Source organism: Chlamydotis macqueenii, chromosome 22 (assembly GCF_036417535.1).
Source record: "Chlamydotis macqueenii isolate bChlMac1 chromosome 22, bChlMac1.mat, whole genome shotgun sequence".
Lineage (NCBI taxonomy): Eukaryota > Metazoa > Chordata > Aves > Otidiformes > Otididae > Chlamydotis > Chlamydotis macqueenii.
Window position 1 is genome coordinate 2,827,211 of NC_141577.1, and position 27,840 is coordinate 2,855,050.

The following is a 27,840-nucleotide window of genomic DNA, read 5'->3' on the forward strand; positions in this document are numbered from 1 at the left end:
CAGCTTCAGGCGAGCCTGAGAAGCCCCAAAGCAAAGGCTGACTTTATCCTAATGCCTTCTGAAAATGATGCAAAGATTGATTATGATCAAAGCCCAGGAGCTGCGCAGGTACCCAACCTCCCTCTCCTGCCCACCTCTCTGCCCTGCCCTGGCAGCTTCCAGCATCAAATGCGCCTCAAAAAACTGCCCATTCCTTTTTGCTCTGTTCCTTATGCTCGTTCCTGTGACTACATGGTGCAGGAAGAAGTGAAAATGCTTTAATAGCTTGAATTTCTGAGGTTTTCTTCCATTGCCTCACACAATCTAGATGAGGATTACAAACCCCATCTTGTTTAGCACGGTCTTGTAGCAATGCTCCTTTGATATCAAAGACATGCTATGGGATCAGTGATTTTACTCCCGAGCACTCCTTGGGCAGGGCAATTCTAACAATTATGGTGAAAAACGGGGCATTTCTGCCCATTTTTGCTGGGTTTAGATGGAGCAGGGCTGTGGGGGCATCTTGCCCTGCTCCTGGCCTGCGAGGCATCTTAGGAATAAAATAAAAGAATAAAAGCTGCCAAGACGAGAACTGATTCCTCTGCCGCTTTCTCCTCAGCCTGGCAGCACAAAATAAGCCGAAAAAGGGGGGGGGGAACCGAAAAAATGTCTCTAGCGGTGGACCAGAGGCCAGGCCCGAGTGCGGGTGGTCGATGCTGCCCTGCTCCCGGGCCGCGGCGGGGCACCGGCTCGGACTCCCCCGCAGGGCCGCCCTCCGGTGCCTCCTCGTCCTCCCCCCCTGCGCCTCCCCGGTGCCCCTCGCCCGCCGGGAGCAGCTCCGGTAACCGCCGCACCGCCTCGCCCGGGCCCAAGATGGCGGCGGGTCCGCCGGGAGCCGCCTTTGTTGGGCGCGGGGCCGGGCGGCGGCGGGCGGCGCGTGCGCGCTGGGGTGCGGCGAGAGGCGGCTGCTGCGGGCGGCGGCGGCGGCGGCGGCGCAGCCTCGGCCCCGGCCCTGCCCGGCCCTGCCCGGCCCCGGCCCCTGCCCGCGGCCCCCGGCTCGGAGCGGCGCCCGCGTGGATGGGATGGAAGCGGGACCCGCGGGAGCAGGTAGCGGTGGCGGGAGGGGGGCCGGGGCGCTGCGCGCCGCGGGGCGAGGAGCGCGCACCGGGGGCTGTGCGGTGAGGCGGCGGGGGGGGGGCGTTAGTGCACAATGGGTGCCGGGGAGGGGGGGTGTCTGTAACGGGGAGCTGCGCGGGGGCGGGGGGGTTCGGGATGCGCAGCGGGGGGCTGCGCCGTGGAATGCGGGGTGCGGGGGGGCCGCGGTGGGGTGCGGGGGTGCTCTGAGCGGTGAGGGGCAGACCGTGCGGGGAGGGGGGGGTTGCAATGGGGCGGTGCGGGGAGCGTTGCTGCCCCGTTCTGCAGCCCCCTCGTGGGGGGGGCTGGGGGCGTCGGGTGGGGGTTGCAGGGCTGCCCCGCTTCGGGGTGGGCGCAGGGAGAGGACAGGCGGGTCCCCCGGGGGGCCCTGGGCAGGAGCGGGGGGGACGGAGGGGCCCGTGGGGGGCAGAGCCGCCCGGAGCCCTGTGCCAAGGGCCTGTTCCGCACAGAGGAGCGGCAGCGGCATCCCCCCAGCTCCCCGTGTGCTCTCCCCCCCTCCAAGCTCCCCGTTCCCCCGAGGTGCGGTGTTTCGGGGAGCGGGGCGCAAGCTGGCAGCTGGTGCGGGGCCAGCGATGCTGCACGGCCGTGACAGCACGAAGCGGCTCCTGTCCCCGCACCGGGGCATGCGTGGAGCCGGCTGCCAGCGAGGGGCCGTGGGGGCTGCGCTCCAGAGACCTCTCGTACCCCTGCGTACCCCCGCACCTGGCTGGAGATGAGAGCGACCGACGGTGCTGTCGGTGCCGGGCTGCTCCGCGGGGATTTGGGGAGCTGCTCCCCAAAACTCGCCCATGCGGCCATCGCGTCAGCAGACGCTCGCCCGACGTGAGCATCACGAACTACTGCTGCTCTAATTTGCACCATTTTGGTGTCTAAAATAAGGCAAGAGGAGAGGAGGCAGCGATGGGAACCACTGGCCTTTTGCAGCTCGTGCTGGCAAGTGTGCCGCCCGCTGTAATGCGGTGGCGTGGTGAGGTTTTGACACAAGACTGCTGCAATCAAACTTTGGTCCTTCCTTACGGTATTTAAGTGCAGCATGGTGATCTCTTCGCGTCTGTGTTACCTGCTGGCTGCCGGCGCTTTGTGTTTGGGGCTGATTTATTGGCCTCTGGGAGTCGTGATTTGGCAGCTGCGCGGGGGCGACGTGGGCTTTGCCAACGATCGGGGCGACGCAGATAACACTGTCCTAGCCCGCACCCTCCTACCGCCAGCCTTTGCTCGTTCTGTTGAGGTGCTTAAAACAACGTCTCAATGGGATGGGACCACGCTTGGGTTTGGGTTTCGGTCCCGCTGACGGTTCAGGGATCCCCGAGGTGGTGGGGTTTGCACTGGGAACGGGGCTCTGATGCTGTGCTCTCAGGATTTTCCCCTTTCCTCCCCAAATCTGACTGGGGGATGTCTGCTCCCGCCTGGGTCACCGTGCCTGCAGGGAGACGTTTACCCCGTGTCACGGGAGCCGCTGCGCATCCCCCCCGCCTTAGCATCCCTTTGCCTGCCAGCGGACCCCAGGTACAGTGCTGAGCCTCGCGCACGAGCTCTGGCGATGCCGGGCTGCGACCTGTCAGGTTAGTAAAGCAGAAACCCATCGTGTGCCTTCACCCAACACGAAGATGCCTGGAAAGATGGCGAGGGAACCTGGGGCGTCTTCTGACCCGCAGGCACGGCTCCAGGAAGCATGCGTGCACTGGTTTTAAAAACTGAAGTCGGTTTCCCCCCTCCTTTTAGTTTTCTTTGTCCCTCACAAACTTCCTAAACACTGTTAATCTTAACCGTTGTCTTCCTGTGCTAAAGCCTGCAAAAACCCCAAAGCTGTTCCGTCTGTTGGATCTCTTTATCTTCAGGAAACATGAAATCGCATGTGCCTGTTTCTGGGACGGGATTATATCAAGAAACAAAGCTGGGAGAAGCACCTTGCCTGGAGACACAGCACGTATGGTTTATCTCTAAACACTTCATATAGGCTCTCTCTAAACCCGGGGAAGAACAAAACAGGGACAAGTTATTATGGTGGCAGATGTTAAAAGGAAGCCAAATCAGGCAGAAAAGCGTGGCTTTTTCAGCAGGGTGATCTGTGGCGGAGCTGCCTGCGGGTTTTAACCTCCTCACCGGGAGCCCTGGGCCAGTGGCTCTGCAGGGCCGTGGTGGGACGCGGAGAGGAGCCAGCATCGTCTTTGTCCCGTCCCCTCTGGCGCTGGGGGCTTTGTCTGCCGCTCCTGGCTCTGCGCGTCCCTGGCTGCTGTCTGGAAGGTCTGCGGGAGCGGTGAGAGACCCCGCGGGGCAGGCAGGAGGGGTGTCAGGCTGCGCCCAGTCCAGGTGCTGTCAACAGGGACCCTGGGCTAACTGTGCGGGGTCACACTGTCCGGACAAGCCGCCCGGTGCGTTCGACAGAGGTGGTGGCACTCACGGTGCCGGGTGCTTCTCACACCCCGTCAGAGGGGCTAAAAAAAGGGACACGGAGCTGCTGGGCAGCCAGGGCTGGCTCAGCAAGACCTCGCGGGTTGGCTCGTGCCACCGCGGGTCGAGCCGTGTCCGTGCCACTGCCATCACCACGCCGCGCTCCCTGGAGCCAAGGCAGCTGGTCCGCAATCCCCGTGAGCGGGCGCGGCGGAGGTGGCGATGCTCTTGCTGCTCTTACGCTCCGTCGCAGCGTCCGCCGGTTCGCTCTCTGGCCCAGCCCGGGCTGCGGGACTGCACGTGCTGGCGTGCAGGGGCGCCGGCCTCGGCTGCGGCGGCATCAGGGCAGATTTTTAACTTGCTGCTTTCAAGTTCATCGCCTGTGATTTCCAAGCGGAAAGCTGAGGTTTGACACGGCACAACCGTGCCCTTTGCAGCGCTTGGCGCTGGGTATCAAGGATACAAAGAATTAAACTGCTTTCAGAGGGAAACACCGTAGTAAACCAGATTAGACCCTGTTTTAGCACATTTCTTGGACGCAGCCGCCACAACGTGGGGCAGGAGCAGCACTTGTGCAGCCCAGACTTTCCCTCGGAAGAAGGGCTCTTGGGCACAGAGCGCATCAACGGCTGCAGCCGGAGCTCTCTGCCCGGCGTGGGCCTGATCTACTTAAACTCAGTTTAGCGTGGAACCAAAAAGGGGCTGGAGCTGCCTGGACCTGGTTGTGCTCACGGTGACTCGGGAAGGAGCAGGCGGCGGGTGCGAGGTCTGGGTTGGCAGAGGTGAGGTGATGCTTTTTGAAGTCTGGGCTTTGTGGGACAGCAGCGATCGCTGCTTAGGGCCGGCGGTTTCGATGGTGTTGAGCCTGGAGGCTGGGAAAGCCAATTGCTTGTCCCGTCAGCAGTTACCTTTCCTGCTGGCGCTGCTGCTTGCAGCCCGACGAGGGGCTTTCACTTCTCTGAGGGGCTTCTGGGGCTGGTTTAGGGTGGGAGATGATGGCTCAGGGTGAGGATGGACCACGCCGCGTCTCTGGCGCTGTTTAGTGTGCCGTGGCCTTGCTTGCTTCCCTCCGACTCCCGGCTGTGTTTTGGCGGGGCCGGCTGCATGGGGAGGGGGCCGTCGCGGGTCTGCTGCCACCGCAATAAAACTCCCTTTTGTCTCGGCCCCGTTCCCGCGGCCCCTCGGCTGAATACGGCGCTGGAGAGGATTTAAATGACATGGTAATTTCATGCCGTCTCACCGGCGGCTTTGCCCGGGCGCAAGCAGCTGTTGGGCAGTGGGTCGTGTTCCCCAGCTGTTACAATAAATAATAGAAACAAAGCGTATTCCAGCGCTAATTACCCCAAACAGACTTTCACCTTGGCGACGCTCCCCTCGCCGCCGTCTCTGCCCGTTGGTGCGTCGCGGGCGCCCGGAGAAGGGATGGTGAAGGGCTGGCGGTGGCGGCGATGCTCCCGCCACCGGTGCGTCCCCAGGGCACGGCTTTTGTGTGCGAAAGTCCGTGATTCCTCCCGGGCCGCTGAATTTATAATGGCTGGCAGATTTCATCCCGCTCACTGGCCGCATTGTGCTGCAGGAACAACACTCGCCCTCCAGCCCCTGGCCCGGGGCGCTCGCATTTACATGACAAAGTGGGAGCCTGTGCAGCTTCGCCATGGAGAGTCGAGGTATGCAGGAGCCACCCTGTCTCCGGGCGCTTCGGGGCGCTTTTTAATGAGACTTCTTCTGCCACTGGTCCCTTTTCTGCCGGTCCGAGCACGAGGTGCCCAGGGATGCCACGTCGTGCTGCCCCGTGTTGCCTGGCACAGCATCCTCTGAGGCATCTGGAGGGTGATTTTTGGGAGGATTTGCACCCAGGCAAATCGTGGGGGGACTCTGAGCGCCCCAGGGCAGGGACGTGGCGCAGGAAGGAGTGAGCCCAGCCTGCGTGTTCACCGAAGGACGTTGAGGTCTCTCCCAGATGCTGCAGCTGCCGTCGGGCGCTGAGCGTCACCCCTGGTCCCCCTCCCCGTGCTGGCTGCCCCCATGTCACCACCCTTATAAACAGCTGTGTCCCGCGTAGGCACCGCTGTGCCAGGCCGTGCGCAGGCACTGGGAGATAATGGCTTTTTAAAAATTTTTGTATCTCAAAGTAATTTAGAAAGGAAAAGTCATTATCGCTCCCCACTTCGCTGGGTGAGCTCCAGGAGGGCGGCACGATCCCTGCAGCAAGCCTGGGGCTGGGTGCCGAGGCGGCGGCTCTGGCTTGCCGTGTCTGAGGGCTGTGTGTCTGCGGTCGCCAACATAAAACCCTCTGAGCTGGCGCAGGGGTGAACTTTCCCATCTTCGGTGCTGATCTTGTGTCCCGCCCTGGCCTTTGCGGAGCATCTCCCTGCCATCCGTGCTGCTCCTCCAGCCAGGCTCCCGTTTATCTGATCTTGTCTTTGCAGTATCTTGTGCCTCGCATCAAACTCCTGAGCCAGCTTTAGATTGCTGGAGGCTCAGTCCTTCATCTGTGATTCATGATCCTAATTGCGAGGCTTTACCTTCATAAAGCATCCCGCGATCCTCCGGGAGAGGGTTTGTGTGGCACAGTGTTATTTTCGGGCTGAGCGGTGCAGCACCAGGGTTATGGGATGGGTGCGGGACCATTCGGTCTCCCCTCTGCAGTGTGGCTCCTGCCAGTCCCGAACCTGCTCCAGCTCCTCTCGGGCACTGAAATGCTGCCGGGGCGGCTGCCGCGCAGTGGCTGCTGCCCTGCATCCCCTGCGTCCGCGGGGACGCTGTCGGCGTGCGGAGATGCTGTCCCGCTCCTGCGCGGCCGCCGGGATCATCTCGGGAGTGAGAAGGTCCAGAAGACGAGAAGCTGCAGGTGCTAGCCTTGATGCGGTTGCAGGGAAGGCGGCGGAGAGCTGCTGTCCTCCGGCAGGTCTTGCAAGTGGGCTGCGTGGTTTCTCGCTCGAAAGGCAGAGCAGGGACCGGAGGCTCCAGCAGCGCTGGCAAATACCTCTTTGATCACAAACCATGATTTAAAAATGCATCAGCTTGCAGCCAGGGAGCTGGCGAATGCCAAGAAATGTTCATCGTGTGGAGACACGAATTACGCCGTGAGCAGCTCATCTGAAAATCGCTTTCTTAAAATGAGCTGCCCCTGGAGCGCGGCGCAGCCGTTTGTCTCGGAGGCGCGCAGCCGCCCTGCCCCAGAGCAGCTGCCAGTGCCCGCGGGGCTCCGAGCCCCGCGTCAGCCCCCGAGATCCCTGTCTTGCTCGTCAGGCTGCTCCGAGTCCCGGGCTGCCTTGTCCGAGGAGGTGCTGGGGCCAGGTTAGCCCCAGGCTCAGGGCTCTCGGCAAATTTTGGAGCTCCTAGGCTCCTGCCACAGCGGAGAAGCAAGAGCAGAGCAGGAATTGACTTTGCAGAAGTTAATGCTGCAGTTCGGCTCCTGGACGCTCACGAGTGTCATCCCGTCCCCTTGGTGTCCTGCGGCGCGGTGGCCTTCCATCAACAGGAAGCGTCTTGCGGAGATGGAGCGCCAAAGGAAAAAGCAAATTTGAAGCTTGGTTTGCTGCTCTTCTGTTTTTCTGCTTTTGATATTTTTAGACTGGAATTGAAATTTGGATTTAGCAAGAAAGTGGATGGGAGAAAGGAGTGCTAAGAGCACCATGTGTTCCGGAGCTGAAATAGGAGCTGGGACGCTGTTTCGGGGCTGCCTTGGACAGTTGGCCACCCAGATGGAGCTCTCCGAATATCCCCGCGCTGCGCTCCCCGCACCCGGCCCAGCTGTCTGAGACCTCCCGGTGTTTGAGACACAGACAGAAGACGCAAACTGGGATAGGTGGAGACGGGCAAAGTGGGAACGGGGCGGGAAGGGCAGATCTTGCCTCGGAGAGCAGCGGTGTTGACCGCTGCTTTGGCGATATTTCAGATACCTTTGAGTTCAAGGGTGCTGCCAGGTTAGGGTTGCAGTTCAGTCCTGTGGCCGGGTGTTGGTATCCATCGCTCCGTCTCCACAGCTTCGTTAGTAAGTCTGTATAATGAGCTTTGTGCAAAAACTAGTACTTCCCTCTTCATGGGCTTGGGGCCCATGCTGCTTGAAGTGGCGATTTGGGATCTTTTTTTTTTTTCACTACTCACCATAATTCATAGGAGGTTTTCATCAAACTGTTTTTAATTTTCTCTGTTTTTTATCAGCAGCTTCCCTGGAGTTAACTTTCCTCATCAATGTGACTTTTTTTTTTTTTTTTTTCCTTGCTGAACAGCAATTGAGAATTACACTGGGGAGCGGTTAAGGATAAAAGGAAAGTTCCGGTACTGGGACTGGAGTTATCCTGCGACCTGGAGTTCCAAACACGATCGTTAATAACTGGTATAAAACCAGAGCGGGCTGTTGCCCTGCAAAATCTAGCAGTTAAATAATCGCGTAGTGCAGACCCAATAACGTGTTTCCTGTTTCGTGTGGCGTCCTCCCTCCGGCAGCGAGTCGGAATTAGCTGGAGGATGGAGGGGAAGATGTGTGGGTCTGCAAGTCCCTGGGGGGTTGCATCCCCTTGGAGAGGGGCAGACCTGCCGCTCAGTGCCAGTGGAGCCGGTGCTGCTCTCCCATTGGAGGTGGCAGATGCTGGAGCCTGCGCCACGCAAGCCGGCGGGGAGGGAGGCGATGGAGCCGCTCCTGGCTCCTTGACCCCTTGCTTCGCCTCCAGCAGAAGTCCTTGGTGTCTCGGTGGGGCTGTAATTCTCTCCCCGGAGCAGATGTGGTCTCTCGCCTTCTCCCGCTGGGCAGAGCCTCCCCATTGTGCCAGCGCTGGCTTGTAAATCACCAGGGCCGGGGCTGGCCTGGCTGTGGGACAAAGGCTGCCTGTGCTGCCGGGGCGTCCTGGCTGAGCTCCCCACGGCAGGACCACCCCAGCCCTGGCACAGGGGCAGAGGGTGCCTGCAAACCCCTTCCCTGCTAAAACTGAGCCCGGGTTTTCCACAAGCTGAAGAGCGACGTATTTGGAGGAAAATGCGGGGAGGTGAGGGTAGAGTGTATCCACCAGCCACAACCGGCAGAATGAAGGGGGTGAGACTGCTCTGTTTGTGGCAAAGCCCCTTGGCCGCGCTGGATGGGTGCTTTCTTCTCTGGAGTTTGTAACAGCGTCCCGTTTCTCCTCACGCCGCGACCCAGCAAGCCTGGTGCCGCCTCCTGCTTGGCGCTGGGGAGCTGTCAGACCTGGACTATTTTTGGAGCTGCCCTCACAACAAAGCACTCTGCGCTCCGGAGCCCAGCGTGGGTCGGCTTTGATGTCGCCATCACTGCCGTGCAGCGGGGCAGGCGATGCCTGGCCTTCGCTGCCCTTGTTGGTCGGCAAACGCCGTCCTGCGGGATGGGATCCTGGGGATGCCCAGAGAGATGTTGCCGGAGGGATTCCTGCTGCAGGAGCCGGGGAAGATGGGCAATAAAAACACACCACAGCCCTGGGAGAGCTGGCCTTGGCCTAAGAGTTTCTTCACTAACTCAGCGTGCCGATACCTCCCACGTGCGTCAGGCAGAGGTTGCTGCTGCAGACTTGTGGCGAGCTCTCGGCTCGGATCCGAGGCTCTACCTGCTTTCTGAAACCAGGGCTGCAGAGTTTTTTGCCTCTGTTCTGGTTGTTTGCATATTGCAACATTTCTTGTGTGAAACAGAAGTTGAATTGCAGCTTTGCGGCAGCGTAGCAGGCGCTTTCAAAGCTCTTTTAATGTGGACGTTAGGTACAACCTGTTCTTCAGTGTCAGAGGAGCTGAACGTGGCCTTCTGTCCCCACATCTGCTCAGGGAATTGATTTACTGGTGTCGTGTATGCCAGGACATGCGTGCTCTGAAGCTTGGGATGGGCGGTAGGAGTCCTTTGTCCTTCCGTGGTCCATCCTGGTGCCACGTGTGGCCCCGGATGAGTTCCTTTCCCCAAGGCAAAGCAGAGATGATTTGTCTGCCGGTGGATGGTTTGACATCCACGCAGCTGGTGGCGGCACAGCGGAGCGGGGGGCTTGGCACTGCCCTTCGACTGCTCAGCTGGCGCGTGCCGGATGGTGCTCAGGGAAGCTGCTTCCAGCTGGGCTGGTCCAAATTCTGCCACTGCCGCCTCCCGTCAGGAGCGTGAGTAGTGGGAAACCTCCCGGTTTGGGATGCGGTGAAGGGGAGCACTGTGTCTGCGCGTTGTCTGTCTGCGCACGGGGTTTCTCCCAGCCCTCCTGACCTGTTTTCTGTCCGCGCAGCTGCAGGCGCATACCTGCCACCCTTGCAGCAGGTATTTCAAGCGCCGCGTCGGCCCGGGATAGGAACCGTTGGGAAGCCCATCAAGCTCTTGGCCAACTACTTTGAAGTGGACATTCCCAAGATTGATGTGTATCATTATGAAGTGGATATCAAACCCGACAAATGTCCGCGCAGAGTCAACAGGTAAGGCAAGTATTAGAGGTTTTGGCGCTTGTTCCCCACTTCCAGTTTCCTTGTGGAGGCTCTATAAGTGCCTGGCGCTCTGTCTTCACCACTGGAAGCCATCGGGGTGACATTGTGGCAGGGGTCACAGGGCTGCCCAGCGTCCGCAGGTGGCTGGACCCCACCAACCATGTTTGTGCAGCGGCGCTGGTTCCTGCCCTTGACGCCTCGAAGGTCCCAAACCTCAGCACAGTCCCCTGCTTCTTCACGGCAGCTGTGCTAGTTTGGCAACGATCCCGTATTTAAAAATAGCAAGCCCAAGACCTTCAGCCATCGTGTGCTTTTCTTTTCTGTGTTTTTTTTTCTTTTTGACGTCCTATTTGCTGCCCGTCCCTGCCTGCCCTGGCAGCCTGGGTAGCTCTGCAGCCCGAGAGCCAGGGAGCAGATGCTGCCGATGCTCCTGGCAGCAGTGGGCAGCGAGTTGCTCCCTCTCGCCCTCCTGGCGCGCGCGGCGGGTTTGCAGCCAGCTCTAGCGGGTGCGCGTTCCTGTGCGCCGCGTAAACTCCTTCTGCTGAAGCCTGTTCACCGAGCTGCGGGGCAAAGCGCGTGGCTGCTTGTCATGGGGCTCTCCTGCCCCTGGGGCACCGGCTCTGCTCTCTGGTGCCCTCAGAAGCGCCCTGGGTAGGGAGGCTCGGGACCAGGCAGGTCGCAGAAGATGTCGGGCTGTAAAGAAACTGGCAAAACGAACGTCGCCCTTCTCTCCTCCTGCCCCTCTTTCTTGCCCCGCTGACCTGCGTAGGGAAGTCGTGGAGTACATGGTGCAGCACTTCAAACCGCAGATCTTCGGCGACCGAAAGCCAGTCTACGATGGGAAGAAGAACATCTACACTGTCACGGCCTTGCCCATTGGAAACGAGCGGGTAAGGGGGGGTGGAGAGCCCTGTGTGGGCAGCACGACCTGCCTCCTGCCTGGGAAGGACCGGGTAAAAACGACCTCTGGCCCTTGCGCCTGCGGGGATGCCGTGATCACATCCCCTTCCCTTCTGCACCCAGGTTGACTTTGAGGTGACAATCCCGGGGGAAGGCAAGGACAGGATATTTAAAGTCTCGATCAAATGGATGGCCATCGTGAGCTGGCGCATGCTGCACGAGGCTCTGGTCAGCGGGCAGATCCCTGTCCCCTTGGAGTCCGTCCAGGCGCTGGATGTTGCCATGAGGCACCTGGCTTCCATGAGGTACCTGCGCCAAGGGGCGACGCGGCGGGTGGGCGGCAGAGGCTGTGCCGCGAGCACCGAGCGTGACAGGGAGGGACCGGCTGCCCTTGGCAGGCTGTTGTGGCTGGGACTGGCCTTGATGATCTTTGGGAGGAGGTGGCTGTGCCTGCCACGCTGCTTGCTGTGACCGCTCTGGATGCTCCTGTAAAAGAAACAAACAGGGTGACAGGGCCAATGGGGTGAGCGATGGCTTGGAGGGGCTGGAGGTGCTTCTTGATGGCTGCTGGTGGGACTGGCATGTGCTGTTTGACATGGTTTGCCCTGGTTTGCAGGTACACTCCCGTCGGCCGCTCCTTCTTCTCCCCCCCTGAAGGTTATTACCACCCCCTGGGAGGCGGCAGGGAGGTCTGGTTTGGTTTCCACCAGTCGGTCAGGCCTGCCATGTGGAAGATGATGCTCAACATTGATGGTAAACGTGTTTTTCATGCTGGGGAACTGCAGCGGTGGGGCTGGGTGTGTGTGGTGAGGCTGGATCTGGCTGGCTCTTGGGCCAGGTCCATCTGCTGGAGAGAGCAGAGGTGCATCGTGGTGTCTGTCCCACAGTGTCGGCCACCGCCTTCTATAAGGCCCAGCCCGTAATTGAGTTCATGTGCGAGGTGCTGGACATCCGGAACATCGACGAGCAGCCGAAGCCCCTGACGGACTCGCAGAGAGTGCGTTTCACCAAGGAGATCAAAGGTAGAGCCCCCGGGGAGCGCTGGGGACCTGTCCCCAGCCAGGCACTGCCCAGACACCAGCTGTGGCTTGTCTCCCACCCAGCCCCTGCAGCAAGATGGGGACATGGCGGGGGCACATTTAAAATGTCTCCAGGGGCACCATTGCCTCCCTTGCGCGCTTCACAAGGCGTCTGCAGGCATGCCTGCTCTGCAAACGGCTAATTATTTACGGAAGGTGTTGGCGGTGTCCCAGGGAAGCTGGACGAAGGGGAATCGTTCCCCCCTTTCCTAGTGACTCTGCTCTGTCTCTCTGTCTTGCATCAGGTCTGAAAGTGGAGGTTACCCACTGCGGGCAGATGAAGAGGAAATACCGCGTGTGTAACGTTACCAGGCGGCCGGCCAGCCACCAGACGTAAGGCGGGTGGGAAGATGCCCTTGGAAAAATCTGAGCTGTTCTCCTTTTGAGCAGCTGCTGGTGTCGTTAGGGAGAGCTGGACGGGAAACTCCAGCTCTCCTGGAGAGAAACTCCTGCCGTGGCAAAAGGAAATGTGTTCGTGCTCTGCAACGGTTTTGGGCGCAGCAGCTTGCGCAGCTCCATGTCGTGCATGGTGAAGGCGAGCGGGATGCAGGGGAGGGTGGGAGTGCAGAGGATGCTTTGTCTGGCAGGCGGCTCACTGCAGCGGGCGGGAACTGACATGCCAGGAATTGTCCTAGTTTTTACCTCCGAATTTGGTTTTCTTCTTTCTTAAAATAGACACTGCCAAAGCAGAAGTTTTATCGAGGCATAAAGCGATTCCCTGCCTTGAAATTATTAGCGTGTGCTCCCCACAGCCCCCTGCAGGGGTGGTGCCACAGCCCACAACAGTTTCCAGGGCTCAGCACTGGGATTTGCCCTGGGAATTGATCCTGGGGAGGCTAAGAAGCAAAACGGGGCTTGGGGGAGAGCAGGCGGACCCTCCAGACCTCCCTGTGCAGGCAGAGGTGGGGACAGTGCCGGGGCAGGAGGGGCTGTGCTTGTGCTTGCTGAGTGAAGCTGGAGGGGAGGATGTTTTTCAGGCTGTCTGTCCCCCAGGTTTCTTCCATGTTTTCAGAAATTTTGCCAACAGTAACAAAAAAAAAAAAAAGGGAGGGGGAAGATGTGCCTCGCCAGGGCGCTCGGGCTGGCTCGCCTGGCTAATTTTGGCTCCGTAAAGAATATCGGGTCAATTCTTCATTTTCACAGAGCTCTGTATGGGGCTGGGAACAGCTGGTGCTGGGTGAGGCTGGGTATCACGCGCTCCGGCTGTGGACGGTGCAGCACCCCTCAGCTCTGCTGCCGGGAAGTTTGATTTTTTTTTTTCTCTCTTTTTTTTTTTTTTTTTTCCTGTGGTTTTGAAGGGAGATGCACCCCTCCTGCCCCCTGCACTCTGCCCACCACGAAGCCACTGCCCTGTACTGGGAGAGGCCAGTTAACCTTTGCCTGGGGCTCAGCTCAGCTCTCAGGGAGGGCAGCAAGCACAGAAGCTCTCCTGAGTGCCAGTGTGCTGTATTTATGTACCTGGCAGTGGCATGCCTGGCATGTCCTGCAATAAACGTTTGTCCTGATTAGCTGGATTAGTGAGGGAGAGCTTTATTTAGGCACCTCAGTCCCACACTGGGGTCACAGTATTCCTGACTTGATGTCTGAAAATACCACTGTTCTGCTTTTTATTTTCTTTTATGGTAGCTTGGAGTGGGAGCCTGCCAGTTCCCTCTCTTCCGAGCCGGAGTAAGTAGTGCTTGAGGTCTGGCAGTGTCTGTTTTGAGTAGGTGCATCCTTCGTGTCCTGCCTTTGCCAGGTTTCCCCTGCAGCTGGAGAGCGGTCAGACAGTGGAGTGCACAGTGGCTCAGTACTTTAAGCAGAAATACAACCTGCAGCTGAAATACCCCCACCTACCCTGCCTCCAGGTTGGCCAGGAGCAGAAGCACACGTACCTGCCCTTGGAGGTGAGTGCTGCCTCTGCACCGTTGGGCACCCCGGCTTTTGGGCGCCGTGCAAAGCAAAGGCAAGTGGCCTTTGCTGGCAGATGCATGAAGATATTCTGCAGCTGATGTGTTGTGGGCACTAATTGCATCAGTGTTGCCCCGGCAAGAGCTGCTTCTAGTAAGTGAGGGAGGAGACCATGCTGTAAAAATGCCGTTTTCCTGCAGCTGCAGGCTTGGCACCTCCGGTGTGGGGCTGGCTGCCGGGCCCGCGTGCCGTGTCCGCGGGACAGCTCCACCGCGGTTCCCCGTGTCTCGCCTGCCCCTAACGCCTGGCTGCTGTTTCTCCCCTACTGTGCAGGTGTGCAACATCGTGGCAGGCCAGCGGTGCATCAAGAAGCTCACAGACAATCAAACGTCAACCATGATAAAAGCAACAGCCAGATCTGCTCCGGACAGGCAGGAGGAAATTAGTCGCCTGGTACGTGGCCTGAGTCCCTGGGAGGGACGGGGTTGGGGCTGCAGCTCTGATGGTGGGTTACTGCGTCATGTCCGTGATGAACCTTGTTGCGGTCCTGCTCCTCAGGTGCTCTGCACTGGAGAGCTGCGACCTGCTCAGAAGTTGCTGGTGGGGTTAGTGGTTTGGTTTTGTCCCCATCTTCTCACTGAATCCACGGTCAGAGAAGCTTGCGTATGTGTAATGGACACTTGCATAGAGGAGCCCAGCTCAAAGTGACCCTGGAAACTTGTCTGCAGCAAATTCAGGTCCTCGCGCTGATGGAACCTGACCCAAAGGGAGCTGGAACTAAACACAGGAAAATAAGATTGAGAAATGACTCCAGCTCTGGGTGTACTTGGTGACTGTGTTGTGGGGCTGCGGTACGGGAACTCTGCGACTCAGCCCGGGGCGAGCCAGGGGATCCCGGCTCTGCCAGCGGCCGGACAGGAGCTGGTTAATGGTGCTGTTGTTACCCAAACCGATGTCTCTGGGCTCTTGAAGGCAGACATTTGATATTCCTTCTGGGACTCTTGATAAGAGTCTCTTGCTAATCTGAACCTTCCCACTGAAGCCTTAAATCTCAGGAGCAGACTCTGCTCTCGGTTGCCTTAGTCAGTGTGTTCAAAAATCAGGTCCCTCGTGGGTCAGTTTGGAGGACAAGGTTTGACTCTTTGCGTTAAACCGCTTGCCCATCCCTTACGGAGAGGACTTCAGCTGTGTAGAGAACATGACTGTAGATGCCCGTGTCTCCTGGCCAGCTGAAGCTCTGTGGGATGCTGCGGTTGGTCTCACTCCCTCCCACGGCCCTTCCTTCCCTCTGCAGATGAAGAACGCCAGCTACAACCTGGATCCGTACATTCAGGAGTTTGGGATCAAGGTGAAAGATGACATGACGGAGGTGACGGGGAGGGTCCTGCCAGCGCCCATCCTGCAGTACGGAGGCAGGGTAAGCAGGGCTGCACTGCCTGGGTGTTGGGCTGCGTTGTGCAGAGAGATGCTTGCACACCAGAAAACACTGTTTCTGAATAAAAGTTGTGCTGCCTTCAAGTTTGTAGGTTAGAGCTGGAATTTTTTATCAGAGTGCCTTGAGTTTGGGGTTTTTTTTTTTCGTTTGGTTTGTTGGTTTTTTTGTTGGTTTTTTTTTTTTGCAATATAACTCTTCTGAAAGTTGTAGCCGAGAGTCATTTGGTGACAAAAAAGTGAGCTGAAGGGGGAGAGGGATGCTCAGGGTAAGGCAGCTCAGGTGAATTTTCCATCACCTTTGAGGAGCTGAGATTGTGAATTGCCCATCGCCGAGTGCTGCAACAGACCCCGGCAGTGCAGGGCGCTGGCTCCGGTGAGGGCGTACGGCTTTGTGGTGGGGAGCACAACCACGGCCCGTGCGGGTGCTCCCCGGGGGCTGCCGGCGTGGGGCCGGGCAGGACGCGGCAGCGCTCTGACCATCTGTTTGCCTTGCAGAACCGGGCCATTGCAACTCCCAACCAAGGCGTGTGGGACATGCGAGGGAAGCAGTTCTACAACGGCATTGAGATCAAAGTCTGGGCGATTGCTTGCTTTGCCCCGCAGAAGCAGTGTCGAGAGGAGGTGCTGAAGTAAGGAAAGGGGCAGCCTGCACGGGTGGGATGATGTTGGGAAGCGTGGCTCATGCTGCAGCCACCCTGCTGCTCCAAACCTGAGTCTGCACATCCTTTGTTGTTAATGCTGGCTCCGAATTGCTCGTGGTACAAATTTGAACCAGGTTCGGACTGGGTGTTCCATCTTGTTTCTGTTAGTTTATCCAGAGTGCCTGACTGTTTATCCTGGCTGCAAACAGTCCCTGCGCCTTTGCAAAGCCTGCCAGGCTGGAGTTGAGCACATCGGCACTCCAGCCTGTGTGAGCCGGCAGTCAGGCTCTCCTTGATCTGCTCTTTGTAGCAGGTGGCTGCGGTCCACGATCAGATACCGCCAGCTCTGAAGCTGTATGGAACTCTCCAAAGCTGAATCTCAGAGAGATGGGGTTGTGAGGGGTGTTTAATTAAAAGTTTCCCCAATACCCTACCTTCAAATAACGTAATTCATGTAGGAAGCATCCTAACTCACCACGGGGTTTTTTTGCAGAGAAGTCTTCAGGCTTTATGAAAAGCTTTGGTAGCTTAGAGAGTCTCTGCTTTGGTAACAAAGTGACACAGAGTGGGGACGGTTTATTTGATTCAAGAAAATGGTCACTTTGGGTTTGGGTTCTGCTGGGGACTCAGATTTCTCCTGAGAGAGTGGATGCATTGAGGCAAGCGTTTTGTGTGCCTCGTCTGGGTGTTTGGCATGGTTAATGTTCGGGATGGATTGGAGCAGCTCAGAGTCTCTGCGTCTGAAGTAGGTGGGTGGAGGTGGGAGTGACACCACACTCCTGCTGTGACCCCGTTGGAGCAGAGCTGGGAGCCCTGTGCTCCCTCTAGCTCTCCCTGCATCAAATTTGTCCTTGGCAATCCAAAAATCTGGAGTGTAGCTGAGCATTTTGTCTGGTTTGGTAAGGGAAGGCTCGCATCAGCTTTGCAAATCACCTGGAAATCAGCTGTCCCAGGCAGCGGGTCTGCTTCCCGCTTCTCCAGCTTTCTAACGGAGAATGGCTCACAGCTCTGTCCCTTCAGGAAGAGTCAGTACCTGGGTAAGAGGGCACCAGGAGGGGACGGTTCAGCTCTAACACTTGTTAATCTTGCGTCTCCTGCGCCGTGCGCTTGCTGGATGCTGTAAAAGCGCAAGCGCGGTGATGCGATGTCCCTGTCTCTGTCCTGCGCCGCAGCACTCCAGCCGTGGGTCCCTGCACCTTGCTCGGCGGCCGGCGTGCGTGGCAGAGCTGCTGTGCGGAAGGGCTCAGGGCTGACTGCTTCTCCTCCCGGGCACAGGAACTTTACGGACCAGCTGCGCAAGATCTCCAAAGATGCAGGGATGCCAATCCAAGGCCAGCCCTGTTTCTGTAAATACGCCCAGGGTGCAGACAGCGTGGAGCCCATGTTTCGGCACCTCAAGAACACCTATTCAGGGCTTCAGCTCATCATTGTCATCCTGCCAGGGAAAACACCGGTGTACGGTGCGTCTGGGGCAGGGGCGAGCGGGGACAGGAGAGGAGCTGTGCTCTGGCTCAGCAGGGCTGGCTCTGCTCTTCCCGCTGTGCTTTCTCTCCCTGTTTCCAAGGATGCCGCTGCAAGCGGTGCGTTGCTGATTGCATCTGTCTTTATCTGGTTCCTCTGCCCACAGCCGAGGTGAAGCGCGTTGGAGACACCCTCCTGGGAATGGCCACGCAGTGTGTCCAGGTCAAGAACGTGGTGAAAACCTCCCCGCAGACCCTTTCCAACCTCTGCCTCAAGATCAACGTCAAGCTTGGCGGGATCAACAACATCCTTGTGCCTCACCAGCGGTTCGTATGGCTGCTCTTTCTTGCAGCTTTGGGGCTTATTTCCCAAATCCCTCGTGGTGCTGCCCACCTGGCTTTACCCGGGGAAGAGGCGCCCTGTGGTCTGCTGCACAAAGTCGCTCTTTAAAACGTAGATTTGCACTGTCTCGCCTTGTAATGATGTGATGTGCCCAGGCCAGAGCCTGGAGGTCAGGACATGCCCTCTGTGTGATCTGCTCACCTCCGTTGGGCCGTGCGCCGCCCCGAGATGGCTCCAAAAGGCTGACTGCTGCTTTCTCTTCTCTCCCACCAGCTCTGCCGTCTTTCAGCAGCCGGTGATCTTCCTCGGGGCCGATGTCACGCACCCACCGGCAGGAGATGGGAAGAAGCCCTCCATAACGGCTGTAAGTTCCCTGTCTGTGGCCAGGCTCGATGCCCGAGAGCCCTGCAGGGATGCAGGAGCTGAAACGTGACTCGTGCATCTATAAAGGGGCTGTGCCACTGCTGTCCCTGTGCTGACACTTCTCAGGGTGGCCCAGTGCCCTGTCGGGCGTTTCCATCCCACTCCCAGGGTGGTGGGTCCCCAGACCCCTCCTGCGGTTTTGGGGAGCCGCTGAGAGGGCTGGCAGCTGCCAGCAGATGGGGCTCGTGATGTGCCGGACCCCGCGAGCGCTGTCGGACGGGGTGTGCTCGAGCTCACCAGAGTCATCCCTGGGCGGGAGAGATGGGAACAACTGGGGTGGCGGGGCTGCTTCAGAGCATTTTAGGGGGGAGAATTTCCCTTCACCACAAATGAATAATGTGCATCCGTCGAGTGAAGTGCTGCTCGCGTGCCGGGGAGGCTGGGTGGCAGCTCGCGCCCTTTGTCAGGCTGGAAGGTGTTGCTCGTTGCAGTGAAGGAGAGTGTCAGGTTCTCGTAGCGTCTGTTTTAATTAAACACGTCAGCGTTTTCCTATTAAGTTCTTCACTTTCCAGGACTCATAGCTCAGGTTTTCCTTGGCATCTTTGGAGGAGTGGTTTTTTTCTTAATTAGAAGGGGTTGGGAAATATTTTTGGCTGTTTGCTGTAGGTGTGGGCGGGACAGAACAGTCTGTTTCCTGGCGGCGGCGCTTTCCCTCTGAAAACATCTTCTGTGTTTTTTTTGTGCAGGATCACTGTGGGGTTTTTTTTCTTAATTTTTATGAAAGCTTTTTTGAAGCTGCAGGGGAGGAGAAGAGTAGAGCCTTCAGGTGGCCTTGATCTTGTCCTCCGTCCTTGCTAATAACACAACAGAAGGGCGTCTGTGGCTGAGGCCAAAGGAAACATAGCTGTTGAGTGTATCAGCTCCGGTGGTGCAGCCCAGACCCTAGAGCTCCGTTTGGGAAGCAAAAGTGAAACTGATGCTGAGCGCAGAGCCAGCAGACTCTACGCCACTTGAGGATGTGGGGTCTGCGGTGCTTTCCCTCCGCTCGGAGGGATGTGGACCATGCGGTGCACCAGAGCAGCAGGGTGTTTGTCTCCTAGCATGGCTCAGCACCTCTTTTGACGCCCATGACTCACGCTGCACCCCCAGCGCTGCGTCACAGCCGAGCTCGGCTGCTCTCGGGTCTCTTTGCCCTGCTGTCTTTGAGGTCTCCCCTGCAGAGCGCCCAGCTGCAATAGGAGCTCCCTGCTTGAGGGCTGCCGTGCGGTGACTCAACCCCGCCGTGTCCTCGGAGGCGGCAGCGCCGACGGAACCGTGGCCTGCTGGGGCAGCTCCACTGCCTGCGGCTGCGCGAGGGCAGGGACGCGATGCCGGCAGATGCTCTTTGCAAACGTTGGCTTGGGCAGAGGGTCTCTGGGCAGCCCGGGGAGGGGCAGGGCAGGTAGCAGCGGTGTTGCTGTGGTTTAGACCTCAGCAGCAGCATTGCAGCTGCAGGTGGGGTTTTGTACCTGGGGATGTCATTGCCCTGGTGAAACAGCAGAGCAGGGTTTGGAGTCGCACAGTCCAGTCCTTCATGGAAGCCAAAACCCTCTGGAGTGAGGGGTGGAGGGAGAAGGGCTTAGGCAGGCAGAAAGGGCAGCCCTGCTCACCCCTCACCCCTCTGCTTTTGGGCAGGAGAGGTGAAGCTGGGGTAGAGCAGCAGCAGCCCTCAGCCACGTCACTCAATGGCACCAGCCGAGTTATCTCACTGGAAGTTCCCCTAAACACCACAAAGGGCACAGCAGGGTGTGAAACCAGAGGATGTCCTTTTTGGGTGCTAGTTGCCTGCAGAATATTTGCTGTCCTGTTTATGAGCTCAGGTGCTCTGTCCCCTGCCAGCTGTGGGTGTTGGAAGCAGGCAGAGGCTGGGAATGTCCCACGTCCCCTCCGTCTTTCCTGTTGTAACGTGTGGGCTTGGCCTGTCTCTGTCCCTGCAGGTTGTGGGCAGCATGGACGCCCACCCCAGCCGGTACTGTGCCACAGTGCGTGTGCAGCGTCCTCGCCAGGAAATCATCGAGGACTTGTCATACATGGTGAGGGAGCTCCTCATCCAGTTCTACAAATCCACCCGCTTCAAACCCACCAGGATCATCTTCTATCGCGACGGCGTTCCCGAGGGGCAGCTCCCACAGGTGAGGACCCCTCGGGTGCCCGTTGGCCAGCAGGGCTGCGCTGGCTCCTGTGGGTTTCCCCAAAGGTGCACATGGACGGCTGGGTGCCGACGTGTTCCCTCATTCGGTGTGTGCTTGTCTCTCCAGATCCTTCACTATGAGCTCCTAGCAATCCGAGATGCCTGCATCAAACTGGAAAAGGATTACCAGCCTGGCATCACCTACATCGTCGTCCAGAAAAGACATCACACCCGTCTCTTCTGCGCAGACAAGAACGAGAGGGTGAGCGCCGCGGGGTGCCAGGGCCGGAGGCGGCTGAGTCATCCCTGGCCTTTAGAAAGAGCCAGCCCTGACTTTGCCAAGGGGAAAGCTCACCACTGGCAGGCAGAGAGCTCTTTCTTGAATGAAACGTGCTACTCGGTTGACTCCCGCATCCGTGCGGATTAGGCTGCTTCTCGAAACCCAGACAGCTGCTTGCTGTTATTCTGAGTTACTGGGTGCTGATGATCCTGGTGACTCTCTTGAAATAGCCTCTGTCAGCTTGAAAACATCTGTTGTTTTGGTGATAGCTGCAGCCGCTGACGTGACAGAATGAATAACCCCTTGCTTGCTCACAGCTTGTTCATGTGTGCTGTGCAGTAACATTGATTGCTGTAGCTTTTCCTAGATCTGGTCTGAATTTAATGGTTAGATCTAGTCTAACCAGACTGGCTCTACTTGAGCATGAAGAATTAATCTTAGGAACTGAGGACAGTTTTTGAGCAGGGTGCAAAAGCTCCAGTACCCTGTGGCAGAGACTCTAGCTTACGCTCTCCACAGAGATCCTGGAGTTGTGCTCACTTAATCCTCATTTCTGCAGCAGGCTTGGCCAACGGCCAGCCCTCACCCTGCCCGCTTGCTTTCTGATGCCATTTGCTCTATCTCTGTGTCATGCCTGGTGTGGATGCTAGCAGAAAACGCCAGCGAGCCTGTTTGGGCAGGGAGCAGAGCAGGATGAGCTCCTTCTGTCCCCCCTTAACTTGGGCACTTGGGGAGCGGCTCTGCACGGTGCTTTCAAACTAGGGTGCTGAGATGGGGACCCTGCGCCGTGGCCCTGGAGCAGGGCGAGTGTGTTACAGACGGCGTATGGGCAACTGGAAATAACCAAACTCTGCAGTGCTTGTATCTCTCTTTCTGTTCTCTGTAGATTGGGAAGAGCGGGAACATCCCAGCAGGAACAACAGTGGATACGAATATCACTCACCCCTTTGAGTTCGACTTCTACCTGTGCAGCCATGCAGGCATTCAGGTACCGCGCTGCGGAGCTGGCTGCTGTGATGCTGCTGGTTTTCTTCGGTGGTTGGCGCAGATCGCGCTCTCGTGCGTCTGACCCGGCCCTGTCCCAGCCTCCCTCAGCACCGGGGACGTGGGCAGCTCGATCCACGCTGCCGTTGTGGTGGTTTGGCGAGCAGGTGCTGGGCAGCACTGCTGCGTTATGTGACACATACTCGATTCCTCTCCTGGAGCCAAGGATCTGTCCTGTGAGGTTTTCTTCCTTCAGAGTGGCCAATTCAGCAGCTTGTCAGCTGGCGTCTGAGCATGCTGGGCTCACTGGGGCGCCTGGTCGTCAGCAGGGACCTGCTGTCTGGCCGTGGGTGGGAGAGCTGGGGCCCAGCCATCCCTGGAGCAGGCGGCTCTCTTTGCAGCTGCTTTTCTTCAGGCAGCCAAGATTAGTCAGAAACTGGACTGAAAAAATTGCACTCATTTAATCTACAGCTGCTTCCTCAAAGGAGGCTTTTTGACTTCCTCTCCCCCTGCAAGGACAGCGGGGAGCTGGCCCGGGTTGGTGGGGAGCCGGTGTGATACGCGATGCAGTGGGCTCTGCGGTGGCGGCAGTGCAGCAGCACCAGCAGTGCCTTGGCACGGGGCAGCTGCGTTAGTGCTGGTGTGCACCTTGGTGCTGAGGGCTTTCCTGCCTCGTGGTGCCTGTGCACGTGTGGGGCTCTCGAATGAGGGAAGCACGGGCACGTCTCCTGCCCAGGCTGTCTCCCAGGTCGTTTTGGTCAGGGAGGGGTTGCTGAGGGTGCAGGCAGCACCTCTCACGCAGCCCCCTCTCCTTCCCAGGGTACGAGCCGGCCATCCCATTACTACGTGCTGTGGGATGACAACCGGTTCACCGCGGATGAGCTGCAGATCCTCACGTACCAGCTGTGCCATACCTACGTGCGCTGCACCCGCTCGGTCTCCATCCCGGCCCCGGCGTACTACGCCCGACTGGTGGCGTTCAGGGCGCGGTACCATCTCGTGGACAAGGAGCACGACAGGTGAGGGGGCTCTGCCTGCAGCCCCAGGAGGGCAGGGGCCGTGAGCAGCACCCTGCCTTGGTGTTCGAAAGTGCCTGTGCCAGAGCAGCGCTGCAGCAGACCCTTCCTAGGGGGGAGACCTGCATCCTCTTAGGTCCCAGCCTAGGGGGAACCGGGGTAAAGGAGGGTTAAATCCCATCCCGGGCACGGAGGAGCATCCCTGGGGTGTTTGAACGTTACCGGCCACGGAATCTCTGCAGTGCCAGGCACGGTCGCTGGCATGCGCAGCATCCGCGTGCGCTGCAGTGGGATGCCTCCCTGTGCCGCCAGCGCTCACAGACCCCGATTTACAAGGGGGTTTCTCAGTGTTCCGGGGGGGGGGGCGGAAATATGAAATAATTATGCAGTGATTTCCTTGATTTTCAGTGGCGAGGGCAGCCATATATCTGGACAGAGCAACGGCAGAGACCCCCAGGCCTTGGCGAAGGCTGTGCAGGTTCATCAGGACACTTTACGTACCATGTACTTTGCTTGAAAGCCTAACTTTTGTTACCTCACTCAAGAAAGCTTTCAGATTTGTAGGAGCCATACAAAAAAGGAAGCATTGGGACACCTTGGTTTTTTTCCAATGAGAAATCACTGCAGGGCAGGCAGCGTCGATTCGAGGCAGGAGACCAGCACCACCGGACAGAAAGATCCAACACCTTCGTAGGATTGGAAGAGACCGATGATTATTTTTTTAATTTTTCTGGCTTTGCAAAATTTTGACCTGACCAAACACATGAAGGCATTCAAGGAAGGGATAAAACTCCCAGGAGGCGGAAGCAGGTTTTCATTTTTAAGATGCAATACTATAGACTCCTGACTGTGAAATGGCGGATTTGGTCCTCCGTTGCCCACCAGGCGCTGGTAGGTATTTTTTGTGGGGGTTGGGGGGAGGGGATTTTTAGAGCCTTAAAACAGAAGACTAGATTTATAAAACTAATATTTTAGAATATGAGATGCTTTAATGGGTTAAGGGGAAAAACAACTAGTTTATAGGAGAATTCTAACACTAACAGTTCCCCGCCCCTGAATAATTCCCCCCGTATAATGTAAGGCACCCTAGCACTTAGCTCAGAACTGAAAACTGTCTTCCTTGCGTTAAAAGCTAGTTAGCTGCTGCCATTTGAAGCAACAGTCACAGACTTTTCCATGGGTGAGTGCCTTACTATGATGCTGCAAAATTTCAATGTTTTTAATCCTGTAAGGAAAATAGTAATCTTGTCTTGATGGTGGTCCATATTTCCATCGGAAGGAGTTAATTTCTATGGTCCTCAGTTGCAGTTTGTGTTAGATCACGACCTCGTGGTGGTTAAACTCCATTGAAAGATGTGCACTTTCATATAGGACACGTTTAATGGCTGCTGACCCATTTTTGTTTCCAATGTACTACTTGTTATTTAAAACTGCTTCTGACAAATGGGGGCATCTTCATCCCATGAGGACAGAAATCGCTATTGATTATTTTTTCTTTTTTTTTTTTCTTTTTTTTTTTTTTCCTGAATTTTTATGATGGACACCGGGATTTTTTTTTTTTACTAAACATTATTTTTATATGATACTGAGTTTGTTGCCAAAATACACAAGTCATTAACATTCTCGGAGTTTACATCACAGCACTTCCTGAGGCTGTGCGCTCACGCCAGAGATTTCTAACGTTTCCTGTCCGATGAGTGTTACCAACTGCAGTCCGTGCAGCGCCGGGTACTCCTCAGCGCCCGTCTCCCGTGTGCGTTCGGCACATCTCTGCCTGGGTCGGCTGCTTTCTGAAGTACCACCTACCCCAACTCCAGCACCTCCAAATGTCACCCTCTCTGCTGCTAGGTTTTGCTGCTCTTTGTGTCATGGTATCAGCGATCTCATGCACAGGGTTTTTTATTCTGAAAGCACACCAGATTTGTTCCTTAGTCAGAATGATGAAATCCTTGTTATTGTCACGGGAGGAAACTCCTCCTGATTTGTGTTTGTAACGGGGAAAAAAGCCTTTTTCCTTACAGTAACATAGTGACTGCTTCTCAGACTCATTTTGCTGCACAGTGACCGTTATGCACAGCGGGGCAGTACTAGCAACTCATTACCAATATCACGTGGGCAGATGACCTGGGGTTTTTCTATATCAAAGTGTGCACAGCGCTTCCTTCAAGAGAAAAAATGATGCGCACACTCCTAGCAGGCTCTTAAAAGGAAGAGCTCTGTTGTCATTTTACTGCCAAATGTGAACGCGTTTCCCAGACAGATCCACCGCAAGCACTGCCCCTCGTCAGCCCGCGTGGACAGAAGCACACCTTTTTGTTTTGTACTTTCTGACGTTCAAACTTGCCTTGCCTTCGTGAAAACCGCATTGGTCATGTTGGCCCGTTGATCTGTCCTAACACCGGGAATTCGCTCTACCCGTTTTCTTTTTTGGGCAACGTGTTTGTGAAAAATGAAGACATCAATATGCTATGCAAACTTAAGTGCTGAGCCCACTGATGTCACGTTTTGTGAAGATCCTACGTTTAGCACGGTCCTGTTTTTCCTCAAGACTACAGTATTTGGTTCATATTCTCCTTTGCACCTTGTGTCAACCTCCACTGCTGTATCTCTGCAAGGTGACGGGGAGGAGACCAGGAACTATTCACGGTCAGTAGGGCAGTGAACTCCTAGGAAGGCTTTTAGAGAGTAGGGAGTGCGTCAACACTAAGCGTCAACAGGAGAAGCCTACATTCCTATACACAAGTGCCTGCATAGTGACACAAATTCAGCACCTCTCCATCTCATCCTCAGAACTCTGGCTTGTGTTCTTTGAAAGCAAGATGATCTCAGAGGGGCTCTACCCGCTCACCTTGTGTTAGAAAGCCCCTCCTTAAGAATAAAACAGGGGTTCAGGTCAAGGTTCTCTCTGCAAATCGGTTTGTTCACCAGCATTACAACGGGAAGCACCTGGCTGCTGTTCTGCAGCGAGGGGCAAAGGTATTTTGGTTTCTAGTTTTTATTTTAGTGTTTTAGTTGGGTCTAGAATTCTGAAATGTCTTTTAGTAGTTGTGGCATAGCACGTGCCATTTTTAACCATTTGAAAAGAGATAGTGTGGGCATTTACAGAAACAGCTTGTTGCTCTGTAACAATTTTTTTTTTAACCTCGAGACTTGAAATGTAAAATGGACCTTTAAGATTTGCACTCATTTGTAAGGTGGCTGTTCCTAGAAAACTATGAATGAAGACTTGCTGATGTAGCACCTACCTTTAACAGCAATTTTAACTACACAAAAGCTTCACAGCTTCTGAAACTCTCAGCTGTTGACTTGCAGATCGTGTTCTGCCCTTGTTTCACCCTCTGCGTTGGGTTTTCATGGTTTTGAATAAACAAAAAAGCCAAACTCGGTAGCTGCTGTGCCCTTTAAACCCTCTTTCCATTTTGAAGAAATTCAGAAGGGGTTTGAGTTACCCGCATGTTTTCTATGACGGACTATGCACTGTACCTTCTCCGCGGCTCCAGCATCCAGCATTTCTACCCTTTTCTTCTCCGAGATGCAAACGAATAACTGCATGTTGAGGTGCTGTGCATTTTGCTATCCATAGCAGATAGGTGTTCACCCAGCCACGTGTCGGGATTTGTAGTTAGCCACAGCCCCCACACGGACATCCCGAACGGCTCCCGAGTCTCTGCCTTCTCCAAGCTCACGCGTTCCTTCTGCAACTGGAAACATGGCCGGGTGCACGCAGTTTTGTGGGAAGAGGAGTAACTTTCATTTACCTGTCGGTTGTTGAATGCTGTTTGTTTCCCTTATCTCCTATCCGAACGTAACGGGGGGAGCGGGAGGGCAGGGCAGCCCTCTCCCCCCAGCTTCCAGGGGCGGTCGGGGTGTTCTGGTATTCGCAAGCGTACGACCTGATGTCTAGTGTCAAAAAGCCCAAGCATTCAGCGTTGCCTCGTGGAAAGGTTTTCTTCTTGGAAAATCAGTGTGAAATAAAGATGTGATTCAGGAAGGGAAGCCAGACAGCAGGACAGCAATAAACAAGTGAAATTCATATCTTGCCTGAGTGATTTGCACTTCAATAGTTGTGAAAGAAAATTTACGGGACTCCAGTGCTTTTGTGTTCGGTTTCTAGCCCCTTTCGTACCTCCTTTATACAAGCAAGTGTTGAACTGTACGTAGGGTGTTTACAGGACACTCTGGGTTATTTTTCTTGTGGGTTTATTTTTTTTTTTTTTTGCTTTAGCTTGAACTCTGTATGGTCCATTTGTTAAATAGACATGAACAGTTGATGTACAGTACTTACTAAACAAGCAGCAGCACAAAACTTATTTTATTAAGAAAATATGGCTTATATTTTAAAGGTTGAATATCAATTTTTTTTTTTGTATGCGTGGAATCAAGACTGGGAAAGAGTAACAAAATCCTTGGATTAGGCCAAAAGAAAATACTATAAGATCATAACCACCTCTTTATTGAAGAAAACGGTATGATTAAAGAGCTCCAGAACATTGTATTTATATTTGATTTGCTTTGATTGCCTTTGTGGACATTTTTTTTTTTTTTTTTTTTTGCCTTGGTCCTGATTTTTGCTTGCAACTTTGACTTTGCAGTCCCAAGTGTCTGTTACTCTGTAACTGTTGGCAGAAAACCTAAATAAAAGCAATGTGAATACGTTGGGGTGACACTCCTGAGTCGGGCTGTGTGGGGAAGGCTGTGTGCACGCGGTCCCGGCCGTTCGCTCGAGGAGGGCTTGGGGAGAACCAAGCTGACTGTAGCTGAATTGCATCAGATGCAGTGGAGGATCCAAAACCCCTCACTTTCCAGATTTCAGTTTAATGAGAAGCACTTCAGCGAACAAATACGTGCTTAAAGCTCTTGGAGTATGGTGGCCAATTCCACTTTGTATTAAAATGTCGTCCATCTGAGAACTGGCTTCGCTGGAGCTCCTTGGGTTATTAGATGTCGCAGTGTACATCAAAATACGCTGCTGCTCCAGCTACGTTACGTGCTTTGGGGGCTGTAAAAGGCCCTTGGCTCCAAGGTGCTCTAAGGGCAGATTTCAGACCCCTTTTGGATCGGGGTTAGACTTGGTCCTCTGGGTTTCTGTACTGCGTCATGTTTTATGTTTCCCAGCTTTGGAATTCCTTGCAAACGTCCTCGTCCTCTGCGGTTGGGTCCGAGGGTCACGCTGGAGGTTGTTGGCAGTCCTCCCGATTCTTTGGATCTGCTTGTGCTTTACTTTGCAAATGTGCATTGACATACCTTTAGACGGTGAATTATTTAGCAGCGGAGCTGTAACTGTGGGGTTTTGAATAATGCTTAGCAATTTTAAGGAAGCGTTTGCTAATGGCATGCACATAATCACAGGCTA

The 27,840-nt window shown here is 56.0% G+C and overlaps 1 protein-coding gene across 2 annotated transcripts; it reads left to right on the forward strand.

The window, feature by feature from the left end:
- Positions 1–973: 973 nt before the first annotated feature.
- LOC104481146 (protein argonaute-1) lies at positions 974–27,140 on the forward strand. Of its 2 annotated transcripts, none has more exons than XM_086764922.1 (19): positions 974–1,086; positions 9,735–9,918; positions 10,697–10,817; positions 10,951–11,132; positions 11,444–11,580; positions 11,715–11,849; positions 12,152–12,239; positions 13,645–13,792; positions 14,130–14,249; positions 15,091–15,213; positions 15,726–15,859; positions 17,147–17,331; positions 17,499–17,658; positions 17,948–18,038; positions 20,014–20,208; positions 20,335–20,469; positions 21,374–21,475; positions 22,291–22,490; positions 22,896–27,140. In XM_086764922.1, exons 1-19 carry the CDS (start codon positions 1,062–1,064, stop codon positions 23,002–23,004), a joined length of 2,574 nt encoding a protein of 857 aa, XP_086621048.1. In that variant the 5' UTR covers positions 974–1,061; the 3' UTR covers positions 23,005–27,140. The 2 variants fall into 2 exon arrangements, with proteins under 2 accessions (XP_086621048.1, XP_086621047.1); XM_086764921.1 differs by having other exon boundaries at positions 22,291–22,460; positions 22,903–27,140.
- The last annotated feature ends 700 nt before the right edge of the window (positions 27,141–27,840 follow it).